This window comes from Triticum aestivum, chromosome 7A, assembly GCF_018294505.1.
Source record: "Triticum aestivum cultivar Chinese Spring chromosome 7A, IWGSC CS RefSeq v2.1, whole genome shotgun sequence".
NCBI lineage: Eukaryota > Viridiplantae > Streptophyta > Magnoliopsida > Poales > Poaceae > Triticum > Triticum aestivum.
Window position 1 is genome coordinate 114186788 of NC_057812.1, and position 20939 is coordinate 114207726.

Genomic DNA, 20939 nt, shown 5'->3' on the forward strand with positions numbered 1-20939 from the left:
CGGCAGGAGTCCGGCTCGGACTCCTCGTCCGAGTCGGCGGCGGCGGCGGCACACGCGCGCGAGGAAGGCAGCACCGGCGACTTGGGCCGGCGGCCCGGTTGGGTTTCGGCCCAGCCGGCTGGAGAGATTTTTTTAAAACAATTTCGCCGACAGAAATAAAATCCTAAAAAATAAAATAAAAATCTAAAAATTCCAAAACAAATTTTCACCGTCTAAATAAAATATTTAGAACAAGATGAACATTTTCTTGGCCCTAAAATGCAATTTTAAAAAACGTGCAATTTTCCTAATTGCAAATAAAATCCAAACAAAATCAAATAAATGATTTTGATATTTTTCCTCCAATATTTCAATTATTTTGGAGAAGTTATTTTATCTCCTCTCATTTATTTTAACATGAAATATTTTTCGGAGAGAAAAAATATTAAAATCAAAAATCCTCGTTTCATTATTTGATAAAAATCAAATATGAAAACCAAGAAATCCCCAACTCTCTCCGAGGGTCCTTGAGTTGCTTAGGATTTTGAGGATCACGGAACGAAAATGCAATAAAATATGATATGCATGAATGACCTAGCATAACATTCCAAATTGAAATATTGGGATGTTACACATGGCCGTGACTCTCACGAAAGCACAACCGTGCCTCTCGCGGAAGCAAAATCATGCCTCTCGTGGAAGAAAGAAAAAACAGAAAACGCATTTTTTTTGTTTCCAAGAGGCACGGCCATGACTCTGATGAAAGCAAAACCATGACTCTCGTGAAATAGAAAAAAAGAAAACACGTTTTTTCATGTAGAATTTTTTTTCATTTTTTTATCCAAAAGCTAAGGAAGACCGGTGAAAAACCGAAACGCCGGAAAAGCCCAAAAAGAACAGTTTAAAAAGCCGAAAACGTGTGCAGAAAAATAAAAAAAATCCAGATGAAGCACCCAGAGCGCGACACATGGCGGGCGGGTGAGAGCGCGCCAAATGGCGCCGATCGTTGGGAGGCTCCGGAAGGTGCACTCGTCTACTAGTTGCTCCCGACCATATTGGACGACGACCCATTCTTATCTCTGAAATTGCTCTTAGACTTTGCCACTAGTTTGGCCCATTAACAACACATGGCCTAAGAAGAAGTCTATTGGCCCGTGCTTCGCTTTGTTTAACACTGCCACTGCGTGGAGCTGCTAGGTGGTATGTTTTGGTTGTGATTCGACCTCCTAAAATTTAACTCCGTCTCTCAACCCATGAGAAATATGAGTCCGGTGGATGCAGAGGCTGCCGACAGTGGGAGGCTAGAGAGGAGCGAGACCGGAGACCGAGAGAGAGTAAAGAGGAAGACATTTTAGGTTTATATGTCTGTAAGTGGTGTTTGGGGTCCATGTATATGTACATGTATGTACTGGCTTGTTACAACAAATACAAAAAGACACCTCATTTGTATTGCAACAAAACTAAGAAGTCAAAGCAGGTGGGAGCGGTGGATACAAATACGGTGCACGCTAGCTACTCCTTTGTCCGCCATGCATTCCCGGAGCAAGCCATGTGGGATATCGGTCGTACGTGTCGTCACCCATCATCCATGCATGCACTGCACCTACCCGCTGTTCCCTGTAGGCTAGCTGTAGCCAAAGCGGAGCTTTGCTGCAAGCTCAAGCATGAACGTTAAGATTGACATTTTCCATTTTTTGCGGGGAAGAAAACGGCGGATCGACCTGATCGCCTCGCCTGGCATGGCACATGCTGGTTTGCCCTCTTCCCACACGACAACCCTCCCCGCCCCCTCATGGCCCTGTCCTGACCCGCCGTGATGGGGATGGCTCTAGCTCGCTCCTTGTCCGTTATAATCCACCGATCCACGAAGATACAAACAACCACGCAAGCAACCACGGCCACCTTAGCTGCAACCCGAGAGTCTTCATGGCGAGCCAAGCTTTCGTGTACCTCGCGCTACTGCTGCTCCTCTGCAGCGCCAGCCAAGGTAACAATTGTTTACACGAAGCATGTTCTTGGTACGAGCTATAGGTAGGTGTGTGGTGTGACAACGATATGTGCGTGGATACAGGCGACGAGCTGGGAGCAGATGCGGCGGGCCGGACGCCGTGCCGGGCGGCGGACCTGGTGGTGAGGCAGTCGGCGACGGGGCGGGTCGTGGAGGGGAAGCCGGAGTACGCGGTGGAGGTGACCAACCGCTGCCGGTGCGCGCAGTCCAGGGTGTTGCTCCGCTGCTACGGCCTTAGCAGCGTCGAGGCCGTGGACCCGCGGGCGATCCGGCCGGTCGACGGCGAGCGCTGCCTGCTCCGGGGCGGCCGGCGGATCCCGAGCGGCGCGCCGGTGCGGTTCAAGTACGCCTGGATGACGCCGTTCGACTTCCCACTGGTCAGCTCACAGGTGCACTGCTAGGTAGTACTACTAGCTGCGTGTGCCTGATCAGCCGATGGTACTCATGTAAGAGACATTTTACAGTGCACAAGTGCAGTAGTGCGATTGCGCGCTCCGCCGCGCCGGATGCTATCCCGTTTGATATTAGCTAGGCTGATTTGGTGCGGTTTCTCTCTATTGTAACACGAATGTGAGTGTTAGTTACACCTTTTGTAAAGAAATATAAAAGCGTTTAGATCACTACTTTAATGACCTAAAAGCTTTTATATTTCTTTACGAGGAGTACAAATTATTACAGCAAAAACGTTCGCAAATGAATTAACTACCTGACGTTAAACAACGAAAGAAATTGCCTATGAATCAGTTGCATTCAGCGTTGCACTGTTCTCCTTCTTCCTCCTCCCGCCCTCCAACCCAGGCATAACGGCTTGCCACCAGCACCCGCGGCCTTGCCTCGTTGCCACGCCCTTGCCCTAGCCGCCTCCTCCATCATGATGCCATCTCCCTAGCTATCGCTCAACCGGTCAACCCTTTTCCTCTCCTTCGCTGAGGACACCTTAGCCAGACACGGTGTCTCCATCTCATGCTTGGAGCTCGATTTCCAGTTGTCTACGTATGCACCTATGGTGGAATTGGCTATAAAATCTGAAAGGTTTCAGGCGTCTGAGCGTTAGAAAAATTAAACAATCACAGATAAATAAACAACATTTGTATTCGTGTCAAATCGATCTATCCGATCCAATCTCCTCTAGCATGAATGAGATGTTGAGAACAAAATAACAAGGAAAAAATAAGGATTGCAATAGCCAGCCGCCGTTCCATAACCAGGATGGCATTTGCGAATGGCATGGCTGGCAGTTTTAGTGTTTGGGGAATGGCATTTTTGGTGCATTTTTATTCAAAAATGGTTACCGTCAGATCTTTATCATGTGGCTATGAGGGGGTTCGCTGGGGTTTTCCTCCTGGGGAACGGTTGCCAGATAACATTAGGGAAAATTAAAAGGAAGAGTTGAACTCAAGATATCTTCTTTCCCAACTTAAGTCACAACGCATTATTACTATCTGTCCATTCGCAGAAACAACTAGTACTATATGGTGGCATCTATCTAATGTTTGATAGACAAATTATATTATAAAACACAATACAAATTATTCATGTGCAAAAATAAGTGGGCATTCAGCTGGAGTAGTGGTATTGGAGTCTCTCTTTATGATCTAGTCCTGACGGCCTCACGTCTATATAAGTTCACAGAAGCTCATCCTCAAGACCACATAGCATTCAACACATCCATCAACACCACATGGTAATATATGATTTTCGGAGATTTTATGGAGACCTACTTGCTCAATACTAGGAAAGAAACCAAAGGAGAATAAGTCATATGTAATGATAGTCTTCACTAATCTACGAGGAGATGAAGTTAATTTAGCAATGTCAATGAGGCCAATAAAGCACTGTCATGTGCAAGCAGCAAGGATAGGATGGGGAGGCATTGGGAAAAAAATGTGCACCAGAAAACAACACCCAAGAATGCGACTCCTGCATCGCCAGTGCATTATATGTGATGAGCTTTTCTAGGTTGTGCCAAGTTTCATGTGCTCTGGAGACGTGTGTGGCTCGGCTGCAAGGACAGTACACCGCATTGTGTTGTCCAGACCCGCGAAGCATCAAGCTAATAAGAAGATTTAACTAAAGAAACACATTGTGGATCAACCGGACCATGGGAAATGACTCCAATCTGTGGCGCGTCTTTGGCCACGTCAATTTCTTGGAACATGTTTTTGGACCCCACATAGTGTCTTCACCTCATTATTTGGACACATCTTACGTTGCTCCCCTTCTTCTTCGTCCACACAAATTAGAGCGCCTCACCTTACAGGATCATTTTTCTGTCTCGCCTTACTCCACCCTTGCCTCCCGACCGAGACAAACACCAAAAGTCGGCGGGTGTCGCTGCACGTGCAAGGTTTTGCTACCATTCCCCGTAACCCCGGGAATCACCTATTATTGCAGCCAATGCCCACCACTACACAGGTTGCCGCTCACTGCAGCAAGACCGGCAACCTCTTGCCACCCATGCTGCAAGCTCAACTGAGTTGTTGCAATGGGTGACGACGGTGGTTCAAAGGATCGCCATGGTGTTGCAAGGGAACGACACTGATGCTACAAGGCCAACGATTGCTATAAGTGCTGACCGAGATTGCCTAGATGATTTATGGTGCTGCTTGGATGATGGTCGGGTGCTGGTGTGGGGGATGTGTGTGCAGAGCTCCGGTAACACGTGTGGGTGCTAGTTGTTGCGATGACCGCCGAGTGCGAATCCAATCGTTTGTGTGAGCCAATCGAATGGAGCATCTCTCCCGGCAGATGTATACCATCCCCTCAATTGACCGATCACAAAAAACATCATGGATAACGGCAGTATACCACTTTGTGGCAACCAACGCGGCTGTGAGGACTAGGCGATTGGCTGTTAGACAAAGGAATGCGATGGGCCAAGATTCGAGCACCGCACACAACAGTTCGATTTCGTGCTAGTGTCGAGTTGCTGATGGAAATCAAGAGATAGCACAGCCTAAGTACAATCCCAATCTTTAAAATTGAAGGCATTTAAGATCATTTAGACTAAAAAGAGACAATAACAAATTATGAGTGCTTGATTGGGATTTACACGTGTGATTATCTAGATTGCTAGATTTGATGAGCTATTCTTTCTCAATCATACTTTTGACCATAAATGGTATTATTTTCACCATGCAATTTTTTTAATCTGTGCTCCATCACTAGATTACAACATTATTTTCATATTGTCATATGCAATGCGCACAACCTACGTAGGAAGTAGGGACTGTGACAAATTTCGAATAGGTGACGGTAGATTCTCCGGGGATGAGGGTTTCCAAGTAGCATGGATGCATGTCCATGCTAACTTACAACGACGGGAAATGAGCATCAAGTAGTTGAGATTTTCTTGGCATTTTAGTCATAAATACACAACTTTAGCATATACTCCCTCTATTCTATAATATATTCTCTGCACGGCGCGCGCGGGCACACACATATAAAGAAAAATGGTGCTATACTCTTAGGAGTATGTACTCCATGCTCTTTATCTCCCGTTCCTCTAAATCAAGCACATGGTTCTCCAAACCAGTGTTACTAAAAAGGTTCGCGTCGGTTATATATATAAAACAGTGACCATACAACTTAAGACATACAACCTGACCACACAACAGAAATACATGATACAACTGTGCCAAGAACAACCACACCACCCCAACCACTCCAAGCTAACAAAAAACATGCAATTAGAGTCCCGAGTTATCGGAGTACTCCACCGTGACGGAGACGCCACGAAGAGACAAAGCTGCGCCCGACGAGCTGTGGACTTCAAGACGACGCCTTCAGGAAGAAACTGACACTGGAGCACCACCACCACCGGATTCAAAAGGATCAAGGTTTTCACTCAGAGCAAACAGAAAAAGTAGAGAACCGTAATGAGCCTTCATGAAGGGGACAACGCGTGCAGACGCTGCAGCCGCCGGCCTGGACTAAGCCAGGCAGGAATCACTCCTCGGCATGTTCTCCACTTTGGAAACTACCCTTGGCCTCCGAGCATTGACTACCACGTGGCCTGCATGGCCATGGCTGCTAGCCCAAACCAGAGCCACGAGCCTTGTCCAAGAGCATCGTGGCTCCCACCACCAGGACCGCCGCGCCGACATCGGAGACCAACCCACAAACACCACCACGGCAATAGATGAAGGGTAGAATGCCTCTCCTTCCTACATCAAAATGAGCCCATTGCCGGGCCCAGTCCTAGTTGGCCTGAACCGGGCAGGGGCAGGTCAGCAACCATTGGCCGCGTAACAGCCATCCCACCGTCATCGGGCACCAGGGCCACCGACATGACCCATCTGGATCCTCCTGATCTCGGCGTTAACAATGCCAAGAGCCCCCTGCCTCCCTCCCCGGGTCACCCCTGCCACCATCAAAACACAATGGTGTCTCACGCGCTGAGCTCCAACACCAAGCCATAGGTCGTCACCGACCCCCACCTCCAGCAGAACTAGTAGAGGACGGGGAGTTCGACCACCCTGTTGGGCTACATGGTGTGAAACTATTGCCAATTAAAATTTAATCCTACGACACATATCACCTAGGAGCATACTTAGGAGATAGATCACGGAATTACCATTAGATGCGCAGTCCCTTGCAGCGAAAGAAGAGTCGGAGCAGTGGGTCCTTGGAGTCATCTTCGGTCTCCCACGAACAGTTGATCACCACTTCCTTCGAATAGGCCCACCCATATTTCTTTTATTACCATTTTCCCTAATTTCCGTTCTAATGAATTCTAAATTCTTTTAATCTAAAAATAGATTTGAAATGGCATGTTTATGTGGCCCATGGCCTCAAGGGCAGCAATAGCTAGGTTAAATAGGAGGGTCGACCCATAGTCTCCTTGTCTCACCCACCTGAGATGAAGTAAAGTAGGGACCACAAACATTTGTAAAGGAATTATGGATGTGATGTGATATTTTTGGTGGGGTGACGAGGACAACCAAAAGAGGATGCATTGGATGGCTTGGTCGAAAATGTGTGTTCCAAAGAATCAAGGAGGGATGAGTTTTGGCGATATTCCCTGTTTCAATTTAGTGATGTTGGCAAAGCAGGGCTGGCGCCTTCTTCAGAACCCTGAATCTCTATGTGCCACTGTTTTGAGACCGAAATATTTTCCTGATGGCGATTTACGGAACTCAAAGTAAGAAACAAGATCTTCTTTCACCTGGCAAAGTATTATGGTGGGTGTCAATTCTCTGAAGCATGGTTATATATGTTGAGTAGGGAATGTACATAATATTAATATTTGGAGTGATGCATGGATTCGTAGTTGTGCTGATATGAATGTTAAGCTCATTAGTTGTGCTGATATGAACATTATTACCGTGAAAGGGGTTCAATTACTTTCTAAGGTGGCAGACTTTATTGATCCTGATTCTAATAGTTGAGATGAAGACATGGTAAAACATTCTTTGTCGCCAGTCGATGCAAAACGGGTCCTCGTATTCCTCCTCCTCAACATGATATGTCAGATTTTGTCATTTGAAGCTTCACTAAGAACGAGGTTTTTTCTGTTCAGTAAACTTACTTCGTGGAATGAAATCAGTAATATGGAAACAAACTACAACGCACCAATCATATGGGATGATCCACACTTAATATTATTTGGTGTAATATTTGAAGATAAAGGTTAATTTTTTTATTTGGCGTACGTTACATGGTACCCTCCCATGCTGTGTTACGCTTGCTAATGTACATATGGAAGTGTCACCCCTTTGCCCCTCTTGCTCTGCCGATCTAGAAGATACAAAGAACTTGTTGTTCTTATGCAATACATCCAGGGATGCTTGGAGAAGGCTAGGGATGGAAGGAATTATTAGTAGAGCCTGTGAAGTTGACCGCGCTGGTGAGGCGGTGTTGGAATTCTTTCTTCAATTGCTAGATCGGGACCTATCCAATCTGGTTCTTCTGAATGCTCAGGAGATGATCACCATTACTGCCTGGTATTTGTGGTGGGTAAGGCGTAGATTGGTTCATGAATGAGTAGTTCAAGATGCTTATCAGGTTACTATGGGGATTCATGCTATTACTGCAAACTGTTTTACATCTTCCTCTCAAAATGCTACCATGAGAAAAGAGGGGTGGATCCGCCCCCTGTGGAATTTGTCAAGCTTATCGCCCATGCTTCTTTTGATCAAGACTGGCTTAGGGGTACGACAGGGGCCATTTTTAGGGATGATAAGGAAACTACATTGCTGGCGGCAATTGGAAAATTGACCGGAGTGCGGATGTTCTGATGGAGGAAGCTTTGGCACTCACATTCGGTCTTTCCCTTGCACAAATGTAGGATTCAACCGACTCATTATTAATTCTGACAATCTCGAGGTCATTGACACTATGAAGACGAGTGGTCATTCATCGAGGGCGGCGGCGGCGGTTTTCGACGACTATTATCATTCTGTTGGTGATTTTCTTTTTGTAGCTTTGAACATTATAATAGGGAAGCAAATAAAGTTGCTAGCTTGCTAGGCTGGCTAGATTTTCTTTGACGTATGATTGGTTTGAGGAGCGTCCAATTGAACTTATAGCCTTTCTCATAAACGATGTAACTGTTATTTCAAATGAATAAAGTTGTGTGTATTTTTTAGAAAAAAGGTAAAGTAGGGACCATTATCCCTGTTCACGCTGATAGTTGTGTGACCAATTGTGAGCCACTACATGTCCCGTACGTTCCTCTGCTGAGTTTTCAAAGGACCAATTCAGGCAGTCATTGCATTTTCTTTTGAAAGTCTAGTTTAGGAAATATCCACCCTTGGTGTCCGAGTTTAAGTTCGTTGATATAACCCCATAAAGTACAAGAGCCTCATAAAATAATGGAAATGTTAACGCCCACACGTGTGGGCGTTTGCATCTCGCCCACACGCGTGGATCCGCGTCCGTTCGTGAGCGCACGAATCTTGGCATGTTTCTAGTTCCACGTAGGACTGGCCTGGTGTGTGGGCGTTCAGCCGGTCGCCCACACGGCCGTTTCACCACACAGGAGGGGCTGGTGTGTGGGCGTTCAGCAGTTCGCCCACACGCCATTTTGCACGCACACACAATGACTAGTGTGTGGGCATTTGCCATCTCGCCCGCACGCCCGTCTCCTCTCCCACACCCAAGCTGCTAGTTGCCATGTGTTTTACAGTGCACATGGCAACTGCCCTTAGTGTGCTTTATACGCAGGTGGCAACTCTCTTTTTTTACCCGAGTTTGCCATGTGTTTTGCAGGGTACACGACAACTGCCTAGTGTGCACGTAAGTAGATGGCAACTCTCTTTTACCGAGTTGCCATATGTTTCTGCATGGTACATGGCAACTGCCCTAACGTGCATGTACATGGCAACTGCCCTAATGTGCACGTAAGCATATGGCAATTCTTCCTTTTTTACATGGCAACTGCCCTAGTATGCTTGTGAGCACATGGCAACTCTCTCAACTGCCTAGTGTTAATATGTGACAAGTCCTAAAGTTATGAAATCATGGCAACTACATTAGATCAGACCATACATGGCAACTGCAGTTGAGCAACCATGATAACTGCAGTTGTCCGACATGGCAACTGTAGTTCAGCGACATGGCAACTGCAATTAAACGAACATGGACAAGGGTCTGGACCATGGCAACTGCGGGCGCGCGGTGACCGTCACGCGTGGCGTGCGGGATCAGGAGGTACGAGGCCTGACATACGGACGTGTGGGCGTTATCAACTTCGCCCACACACACGCGTGTGAGAGGGATCGGGAGGGAAAAAAGAGGTGTATGGGCGCTAGTTGTTTTGCCCACACGTAGGTGTGTGGGCTGTTCCTCTTATACACCACACAAAATGTGTGGGCGGACTCCCTAACGCCCACACGTGTGGCACTTATCGGCGTCCTAAAATAATCCGCGTCTCGTATCTAGGTATTGTCCCTACAAGAAGTCTTTGAACATGTAGAAGACTACTGATTTGGCTGAACCCAAAAGTGATTTGAGAATACCGATGGCAAACCAGATACAATTACAACACATGTATGTGCAATTCATAATCTAAAATATCTCAAGATAGATGGACATGAAAAAGAAAGACTAGATGTGTAGTTGTGTTCACTTATAAATCAGTTACCTAGATGAAAGGAAACAAATGATGGTCAATACATTACAAAAAAATACACTTCCGTGATGATACTTGTTTGTCACAGTAGGTCACGTTTCTTGTCATGCATGTACATCCATGACAAATTTATAACAAAATCAAGATAGTCATACCTGTGCTGTCGTAAAAGTGTTTCATGACATTACCAAAATTATCATCACGGAAGTGTGCACTTTCATGACGATAAATCGCGCGTCACAGAAGTGCTTTCGTCAAGGGTGACCGACACGTGACATCCACCGTAACGAAATGCCATTAAGCTATCGGGTCGGGTTTTGGATCCGATAACCTGTTAACAGCCCCGACCAATGGGGATTTTCCACGTGTAAAATCATCATTGGCTGGAGGAAACACGTGTCGGCTCATCGTTGGGACAGATGTCATCCACTCATTGAACAGAAGACGCCTATGATACGTCGACACGTGGCACGGCCCAACAGAGGCCCATTCATGTGAAAAGGCTGGCTCGTTTGACTTGGTCAAAAGGTGGCGGGCCGGCCCATGAAAAGCCTGTTAATGGCCTGTTCGCATATAGCCCATTTACAGCCCGCTAACCCAAGGCTCGTTACGACCTATCCGAATTAGGCCCAGTAGCGTCATCTGGGCCATCCAATATGATTCCAGCCCGTTTTCACTTCTGGCCCATGTATGGCCCATGACGTCTTTCGGCCCATATATGGCGCGTGCTTATCGGGAGGAGAGCCCTTTGACCTCCATCTGCCGTCCACCTCTCTCCCAAGGTCTCCATTAATGGCGCCCGAGCCTCTGTTTAATGGCGTGGCTATGTCACACTCGACTGAGATTTAAGAGAGAGAAAAGAAAATCTGAAAGCACGTATCTTGATGTAAGATCCGACGGACCTATATAGCATCTACTGCGAGTTATAGCAAGACTGATGAATATATAAGGACAATTAAATTTTTTTTGATCAAAGAAGGGCTTGCCCCTTTCGATTTTCATTACTGAAAACCACCACAATTCACAAGAAGTTCAGCACAACTCCATCCTAACACGAAGGACTAAAAGCTACCAGATTAAAATCGCAACATCCCAAGAGGCCAACAAAGGCCAAACATCCGCGCTAGAACCCAACATTTCACAACCGACGACACAATCCACATCCTAAACCGATTATTACATCAAAAGAAACCAGGAAACTAGTCTCCGTGGCGAGCGACGATGAGCTCTTTCGTGTCCTCAAGACGCTGCTTGAGAACATCCACGGATTCCTCCACCAGCCTTTGGCGCTCGTTGTGGAGCATGTCATTCTCGTCCATAAGTTTCTTCAACAAGGCACTGGTCTCCTCCTGCAAGTCTGCACTTCGGAGGATCTTCTCCCTAGCAGGTCGCGCTCGACTTGGAGCCTCTCATTGCCCTCCCTTAGTTGCCGGATGACGCTGGTAGCCTTTTCAAACGAGGCTATCATGTCGTGCTGCAACCTCGCCGAGCCGGAGATCTGATCCATCTGGCTATGGACGATCGCATGCATGCGCCTGTAACAGTCGTCGCCTGCCCGCGAGAAATTTTCCCAGGCCGCCGTGGCGTGGCGGGACACCTCTCCTGCATTCGTGGCGCGGCGGGACATCTCTGCTGCTTCCGCGGCACGGCCGGACCAGTCTGCTGCATCGACGGTGCGGCGGGACCTCCGTGCTGCTTCAGCGGCGTGGCGGGACCTTTGTGCTGCTACTTCCGCGCGGCGGGACATGTTGGCTGCTCTCGCAGCGAGGCGGGACATCTCTCGTGCTTCCGCTTCCATGCTCGCCTTTCCCTGGTGGCAATCTCTCGACCCAGAACTCACGCTGGCCATGGCAGACGCAAGGGAAGGATGCTGAATGACTTGTTTATTTTTATGGATGAGGAGTTGAGAAGGAATGTGCAGTCATCTTGGCATACTAGTATTTATAACCGAGTACTAATACGCTCCTAAGTGAGAAACCGTTTAGGTTGTGATCGGTGTGAACAGGTTTGCAATTCAATATAGCGTGTTGTAATTTGGAATGTGACGAGACACAAGCTCAAAATTTATTGACGGTTCTAGTTTCGAAGTGCGGCACTATTCCCGGATGGAGTACTTCTTTTTCTATTCCCTCCTTTCCGGTTTTATAGGGCTTATCTCAAAATTTTAGTTTTTCCATTTTATTAGGCTCAATTTGGTTGTCCCCAACACATGTTCAGATTTCAAGGTGCATTAAATCATTTCATGCAAGTATTAAGAGAAAATTGACCAATGCATGTACTTTATGCATGCATGCATTGCAATTAATGCATTAAACCTATCTCTCGGGACTTCTCGCACGCACCATCGTGCCACCCACAAAAACTTGTACTCTGAGTTTAGTAGTACGTTATACAGGAAGAGAAGAGGTGCACGCACGCACTCGTCCTCTCACACACGCATTTGTTTTTTCTCGAAAAGGAGGATGATGACCCCCGGCATCTACATCTGGGAGTCACACACGCAAATTATTGAAATATATTGAGTGCAGTGCTTTGATGTGTCGCGTCAACTCGTACATCAACGAGAAGTTTGATTATCCTCTCCCTCGCGGACTTAACTGCACCTGCCTTTGGCTGTATGATAGGTTGGCCACACACCTATAGGGCCCACCTGTCATACATGCAAAGGCAGGAGCGTCCCTCCCTCGCCCATGAGCATGGTGGCTGGCAAGACTAGGAGAAGCTTTCTGTCACACCCCTAGTTCTGGTATGACCTAGGCTAGCCTTCATGTGTGCATCATGTTTAAATTTCTTTTAAATTTGAAATGGGGATTTATGAAACCCTCAGAAGTTATTTCTGGAAATGACCCAAGTAAAAATTGCCCCAAAAGGGTCCAAGAAAATGCTTATGTTGCTCTCTGAAAATATTGGACAGAGATAAAAAATCAAATCAATATTTTTAAGAGCTCATAAGTCTTTATTTTGGGCATTTGGAATTAATCCAGTAATTATTTGATTTGGATATATATTTGCTATATATATAATATATGTCCAAAAATTCTGAATTTTGGTGAGGGGCTTTGGATTAATTCCTTATGTCCCTGCAAAATTTGACACAATTAAATAAAATGGTTTAGTATTATTACTAAGTCAAAACAAATGACAGAAAATAGAAAACAGAAACAAAATAGAAAAAGAGAGAAACTTACCTGTGCACCTCACCTGGCAGAAGTGGCCTGGCCCACTAGGGGCTCCCCGGTCTTCTTCCTCCTTTGACAGAAGGACAGCGCGTGCGTGACCGCCGCGCGCGAGCACACGCCGGCCACCTCCTGCTTCCCTGCTCGCCGCTGGAGGCACCCGAGGGCGACACGCACTCCCCTCGACCTTCTCCCACTTTACCCCATGCTCATCCCCTCCTCTCCCTCGCTCTCTCACCGCGCCCGAGCGCTGTTCGTCGCCGCCGTTCGCTGTTGCCGCGGCCACCGTCACTGCCTCGCCTCTCCGACAAGCCCGTTAGCTCCGCGCTGTCCTCCTCGACCTCTCCGACGACTCACGCAAGCCGGGACGCCCTGCAGATCTGCCCTAGACGTCGTCTTCCTCGTCGATGCCACAGATCGCCACCGTCAAATTCGTCGCCGTTGGACCTCCTCCGAGCTCTCTGACGCCTCCACCGGATCCGCGGTGAGCCCCGCCACTGTTCCCCCCTCTCCGCTTAGTCGCTCGCACGTCGTAGCATCGTTCCCCCGCCATGGCCGTAACGCTTCGCCGCCGTCCATGTCGCCGTCGTCGTCTCGGCCCGCCTCCGCCCAAACCGAGCACCCCATCATGCTCCTGGTGCCATGAGGGTGCCGCAGAGCCCCTCGGGTGGCGTCCCCGTGCCCCGCAGCCCGCTTTCGCCCGGAGCCAAACTCCGGCCGCCGCCTCGAGCCCCGCTCCGATGAGCTCCGGCACCCCCGCAGCCTCCCACCAGCTCCCCTGGATGCGGACGATGACGGGCTACGCCCCGGTGGTCATCGCGCGTCCAGACGCCGCTCGTAGCGCAAGTCCGGCGAGTCGCCGCAGCGCTATTGGTCGCCGCCGGCCAGAACTCCGGCGGGCTGACGTGGCATCTTAGTTAGGCACTAACTACCCCCAAGAGACACTCACACTGGGCCCCAGCGCCACTAATCTAAATTAGATTAGAAATAACCCCTCTGTTAAACTAACTATGACACTGATGTGTGGCCCCCACATGTCAGGTTTGATCCGGGTTGACTGCTGACATAGTGCTGACCTCAAGCTGACGCAATAAATGATTTCTGGAATTATTCTAAAATAGGAAATTCCAGAAATTAGCCAAAACTTCAAAAATTCATAGAAATTCAACCGTAGCTCAGATTGAAATAATTTATATATGAAAAATGATCAGAAAAATTCAATCTATCCATCTGTACCATTTTCATGCATGACAAACCAACCTATACATGTTGTATATATGAAAACATATAAATGGCATATTTAAGAGCTAATTTGGAGTTGCATTTGAACCCTTGGTTCAAATGGACCTCAACTCAATAAATGCTAGATGCATTAACTCAAACAACATCACATACTCATGCCATGTTCATGCATCATATTGTTGCATATGCTTGTGTTTGATTTTCGACACCGTTCCTTCTCGATAGGTCCTGCTCCGGAGACCGATCCAGAGTACCTGTCAGTGGAGCAGTGCCCCCTGTTGATCTACCAGGCAAGCAAAACCCCTTGTTCATTCCGATACAATCCTACTCTCTCGCTCCTACTCTCATTTATTGCATTAGGACAACAACGATTCAACTGCTACTTTTTGCTGCGGTAGTTGAACCCATTCCTCTGCATGACCTGTCATTGCCACAGTAAATAGTTAAAACCCACTAGCATGTGTAGCAGTTGATTGAGCCATGTTGTGTTCCCACCATGCTTTGCCTGCTATTGCTTAGAGTATGTCAGGTCTGATTCATTGGAAATGAATTGGAGTACAGTGCTATGTTCTGATGTTGAGATTTAAGTGTGTGAACATGATTTGGTAAAGGTAGCGGTGAGAGGCCATGTAGGAGTACATGGTGGGTTGTCTCACTGGAACCGTCCCTAAGAACTTAGTTCTGTGTATGTTGTCCAAGGACTAGCTACTACCACACATTGGGTTTCGGTAACTCGACCCCTCTCGACTTATTAACCAACTTGATCTCTGTCCAGGAGTTGCAAATAGTTTCTGGTGTTTATAGGTAGTGCTATTTTTCTACCGAGTGGAACCCGGCAGGGTGGACTTGGGACAGACTAGGCACACGTGGCCCGGTGTACCGAGTGGCACCTGGATGGTGGGCTCGGGAAACCTGTACACATCGTTTGGGGCCGTGAGCGAAACCATGGCCGGATCTCCTTGCGGATGGAACCTGAATATGCGATAAACCTGGACTAGAGTCTTGTGTGGTTAGTCAGGTCATGGCCGACACCCTCGCTAGGCTTCTGCTTGAAGGTTGCCGAGATACATGACGTGTATATGGTGATAAGTGGTGAGAGCGTGTGTGAAGAAGTACACCCCTGCAGGGTTATCATGATCTATTCGAATAGCCGTGTCCTCGGTTATGGACTTCTTGGATGCTTACGTGGTACATATACAACTTACGTAGTACATAGACAACCCTGCTACAGCCCGGTTCACCGGAGTCCTGCTAGCCCAGCACTACTGCTCCGGAACACTTAGACTGGCTAGCATGTGATTCACTTTGTTCCTGTGTTTGTCCCTTCGGGGAAATGTCACGTGGTGACATCCGGAGTCCTGCCTAGCCTGCTATAGCCCGGTTCACCGAAGTCCTGTTAGCCTAATGCTACAGCCCGGATTCGCACGCTGCTGACCGACATGCTCGATGTTGATTCATGTATGCATGTCCCCGTAAGTTAGTGCCACTTTGGGTCCACGACTAGTCATGTCGGCCCGGGTTCTCTGTCATATGGATGCTAGCGATACTATCATATACGCGAGCCAAAAGGTGCAAACGGTCCTAGGCCACGGTAAGGCGACACCCGTGGGAATACTGTGCGTGAGGCCGCAAAGTGATATGAGGTGTTACATGCTAGATTGGTGTGACTTAGAATCGGGGTCCCGACACTTTCGCTACACGCTCTCCTTCCCGCACGCGGTGGACATGCAACAGTTCAATCGGTGTCAGATGGCCAGAAGCGTACTGTAGTACTCCTCCAGTGCAGTAGTATTCCATCATTGTTCGACTTCCCGAAGAGGCGAAGAGCCAAGCGCAGCCCGAACACTCGTGTGGCAGTTTCATGTGTATAGCAATCTAGGATAGCGTGTACCGTGCATGTAAGCTTAAAATCGTTGGGGTCGGCTCCATGCTATGTGGCCGTCTCGAAGTTTAAAAAAAAATTAAAATAGTCTTCTAGCCCTACCCGAAAACTGTCGCGCGTACTGCCCGGGAAAAGCCCCGCCCTCAACTTTTAACTACGTGAAAATAGTTCGAGCTTGTTCGTTCTATATAAATACAGTACTTACTGTATGTTTATTCACCCGTGGGGTTGTTCAATGAATGGAGGGGCGGGGAGCACAAGTGAACAATACTGTAGTACTACTAGTAGTAAGTAGGAGTCGTACAGTAGTCACCTTAAATAGAGAGTTTCTTTTCTTTAAGGCCACGTACACAAATTGAAACGCTTGTTGTGGAGAGAAAAAAGATAATCACTCCACTATATATGGACGCCGGGGGCCTGAGCGCTTGCTTTACTAGGATTGCTCTCTTCATTCTCTCTTCCTCTCCAGATATAAACAAGACAGCGGTAGCGACATTTTCTCTCTGCTCACCGCTGGTCACAGATCCGGCCGGATCCCTTCGGCCGGTGTGTGTAGAGGACTAAAAGGTGCATCATTCACGCGGTCATCGCCGCCGAGGGAGGAAACCCACAGCTGCCGGAGGGGCCCGATCCTCTGCCCGTGCCATTCTCTCCGACACATGGCCGGCTCGGGAGGTCCTCCGACCCTTCTTCCGCCCTGCCGTATTATCCGCAGATCCGACCTGCCGCTACCGACATCCCGACGACCCTCAGGTATAAGTTCTTTGAAAGTGGCCTTGCTCTACTGCCTCAGCTCCCCATGTGTCTGCATGTTCATCTTTTTCTACTCCCATCAGCTCTTCCAAAGCCACCTAAATTTTTAGTATTATTATAGGTAAAGCTACTTCATGCATTCAAATCTAGGGCTTTGTTCAAACAACAAAGAAAGGGGGGAAAGTTGTAGCATGAATCTAGGACTTGATTCAAAGAGGAAATAATATGGTGAAAGTAGTAGAGACCGGATACCCAACCGGTCTCTTGGTTGAAAAGGGAAATAATGGGAAAACACAATACAAACTGGATAAGGAACAAATCTATTATTGGTTGAAAAAAGATAGAAAGTGGCGGCTGGTGGACAAGTCAACAGAGTATGTCCAGGACTAGATTTGCTGCCATCACATAGTACAAGGTCTCCAGGATTAGATTTGCTGCCCTCACATAGTAATAGGTCTCAGGATTATATTTACTGCCCTCACATAGTAAAAGGTCTCCAGGATTAGATTTGCTGCCCTCACATAGTAAAAGGTCTCCAGGATTAGATTTGCTGCCCTCACATAGTAAAAGGTCTCCAAGATTAGATTTGTTGCCCTCACATAGTACAATGGCACTCCTGCTGTTTTCCCCAGTATGATAAGTAAGTTGCTCCTTTATGCTGCTGAGTGTCCTGGTGTCCCCACGGTCCCATGCCCTTAAACCAACTCTTTAGATGTTGTTGATTTACTATGTCTGGTAAACATGCAATGCCACCATTAAAGTAATCCCATATTTGAGGAATCTCATTGTTGATCGTAATGCTTCTGGTAACGTGAAGCATTGCTGAAGTTTTAAATTTTCTACTGCCCTTGCATGATTGCCATGAACATAATTAAGATGCTTCTTTTCATTTTGTATATGTTTCGTATATTCTTATTGACCAGCAACTGTTTACTTTCTATCTTTTTGTGCAGATAGGGATATTCATTTCACCTTGTTGCTATTGTGACCTTTTGGTGAACTGCACAAAACACTTTTTTGGAATGAGTGTCTTGTGCAGTTCAACTAAAATGTTACGTTGGCAACATCTCTCAATTTTGGTGGAACTGCACAAAATGGTGATTGGAGTTTCCAAAATCTCCGTCAAGTTCTGCTGGTAATCTCGTGCAACATTTTATTGGCCTTTGCAAGATGGAGCCGTCACTGTCACCACAATGGCACTTTATTTTAGTGGAACTGCACAAAAGGATAAGAAAATTATAGTTGCACCTTACATGAGCCGGACAGCCAACCTTAATATTCCTCAATTTTAGTGCAACTAGTAAAGAAGAACCTGCTAGCTCACAAGAGCAAGTACTTCTTGCTAGCTGAATGATGCAATCTTTGCTTCATTTCAGGTGAACTACAGAAAAAGGCGCATGAATTGAATCATGGAACTCCAGGCAGACCTCATCCAAGTAGAGTTGCAGGTTGAGTTCAAGGAGGCCGCTATTAAAGCGAAATCATGCTCTCATGTCTCCTTGTTTGTGCTGTGCAAACATGCTGTGCAAACATGAATACTCAACTACAGATGTTGTGACGGTCAAGAGCATTCGCCAAGTTCTTCGATTGTATAAAATGGCTAGCCAAGATGGATTTAATCCCAATATTCACTTTATCAAAAGGCTCTAATGGGTTGGTTCTGAATCTTGCAAGCTGGGAATCAGTGAGATGTGTAGGCATCTTTGTTGTACTTATTATTTGGATCTTATTTGTTGGTTCTAAATCTTGCAAGCTGGGAATCAATGAGATGTGTAGGCATCTTTGTTGTCTTATTATTTGGATCTTATTTGTTGGTTCTGAATCTTGCAAGCTGGGAAACACGGCATGATGATGCAGAGGACAACAACCATAACAAATAGTTCAAACTTGGTAGTATTATCTTTGTGAAAGTGCGACAAATGTGCTGATCGTGTGCGTCCTTAGAATAATAATTCTAATTGTTGTGCATGTTGATCCTGTGGCACTGATAGAACGAGTGAATGCATTGCTTCTTTTAAGTACAAATTTCTATTAAAGCTAATTAAATTTAAGTAAAGTGACTACTAACTCTTGTTATTACAGTACCAATACAGACCCGCTCGTGAACCGACGTGTGGCCGAGGGTGCATCTTCTGCCGGGCATGCAGCGGACGAGGGAGGGGTAGTAACTGTTGTCGCCTATACACACTCAGCTTACTGTCGAATCCAGTTACCGAAGAGCTGAAAAACGGACTGTTGCCGCCGCCTACACACTCGTTCACTCGAAGAGACTCCAATGGCGATCCGAGGGGTGAGCCTGCTGGATATTGAAATAATTTATATATGAAAAATGATCAGAAAAATTCAATCTATCCATCTGTACCATTTTCATGCATGACAACCCAACCTATACATGCTGTATATATGAAAACATATAAATGGCATATTTAAGAGCTTAATTTGGAGTTGCATTTCTAAATAAATGCTAGATGCATTAACTCAAACAACATCACATACTCATGCCATGTTCATGCATCATATTGTTGCATATGCTTGTGTTTGATTTTCGACACCGTTCCTTCTCGATAGGTCCTGCTCCAGAGACCGATCCAGAGTACCTGTCAGTGGAGCAGTGCCCCCCTGTTGATCTACTAGGCAAGCAAAACCCCTTGTTCATTCCGATACAATCCTACTCTCTCGCTCCTGCTCACATTTATTGCAATTGGACAACAACGATTCAACTACTACTTTTTTCTGCGGTAGTTGAACCCATTCCTCTGCATGACCTGTCATTGCCACAGTAAACAGTTAAAACCCACTAGCATGTGTAGGAGTTGATTGAGCCATGTTGTGTTCCTACCATGCTTTGCCTGCTATTGCTTAGAGTATGTCAGGTCTGATTCATTGGAAATGAATTGGAGTACAGTGCTATGTTCTAATGTTGAGAGTTAAGTGTGTGAACACGATTTGGTAAAGGTAGCGGTGAGAGGCCATGTAGGAGTACATGGTGGGTTGTCTCACTGGAACCGTTCCTACGAACTGAGTTCTGTGTATGTTGTCCAAGGACTAGCTACTACCACACATTGGGTTCCGGTAACTCGACCCCTCTCGACTTATTAGCCAACTTGATCTCTGTCCAGGAGTTGCAAATAGTTTCTGGTGTTTCTAGGTAGTGCTATATTTCTACCGAGTGGCACCCGACAGGGTGGACTTGGGACAGACTAGGCACACGTGGCCCGGTGTACCGAGTGGCACCTGGATGGTGGGCTCGGGAACCCTGTACACATCGTTTGGGGCCGTGAGCGAAACCCCGGCCGGATCTCCTTGCGGATGGAACCCGAATAGGCGATAAACCTGGACTAGAGTCTTGTGTGGTTAGTCAGGTCGTGGACGACACCCTCGCCAGGCTTCCGCTTGAAGGTTGCCGAGATACATGACGTGTATATGGTGATAAGTGGTGAGAGCGTGTGTGAAGAAGTACACCCCTGCAGGGTTATCATAATCTATTCGAATAGTCGTGTCCTCGGTTATGGACTTCTTGGATGCTTACGTGGTACATAGACAACTTAAAGTGGATACTCTAAAATGCTCAAGACAAGTGTGAGTACTATGGATGGCCTACTCGTAAGGAGACGGGGATGAATCCATAGTAGTGTATTGATATGGTGATTAGTGGACTCGTGTGCGCTGCCTCATCTCAAAGAAGTTTCTCGTTGTCGTAGAACAGGATAGCCACTGAGTCAAAACTGGCTTGCTGCAACTAAACCCCACATTACCTTCTTGATACAAATGCATGTATGATAGGATCTGATGTAAGTCTTGCTGAGTACCTTTGTACTCACGTTT

At 46.9% G+C, this 20939-nt stretch overlaps 1 protein-coding gene across 1 annotated transcript; it reads left to right on the forward strand.

Annotated features, from left to right (window-relative positions):
• Positions 1 to 1940: 1940 nt before the first annotated feature.
• LOC123151807 (protein TAPETUM DETERMINANT 1) lies at positions 1941 to 2707 on the forward strand (the record flags this gene model as incomplete). Its single annotated transcript, XM_044571450.1, is given in 2 exon segments — positions 1941 to 1966; positions 2051 to 2707. Coding segments are annotated over 2 exon segments (364 nt in total), but the record flags the coding sequence as incomplete, so codon positions are not given.
• Between the last annotated feature and the right edge of the window lie 18232 nt (positions 2708 to 20939).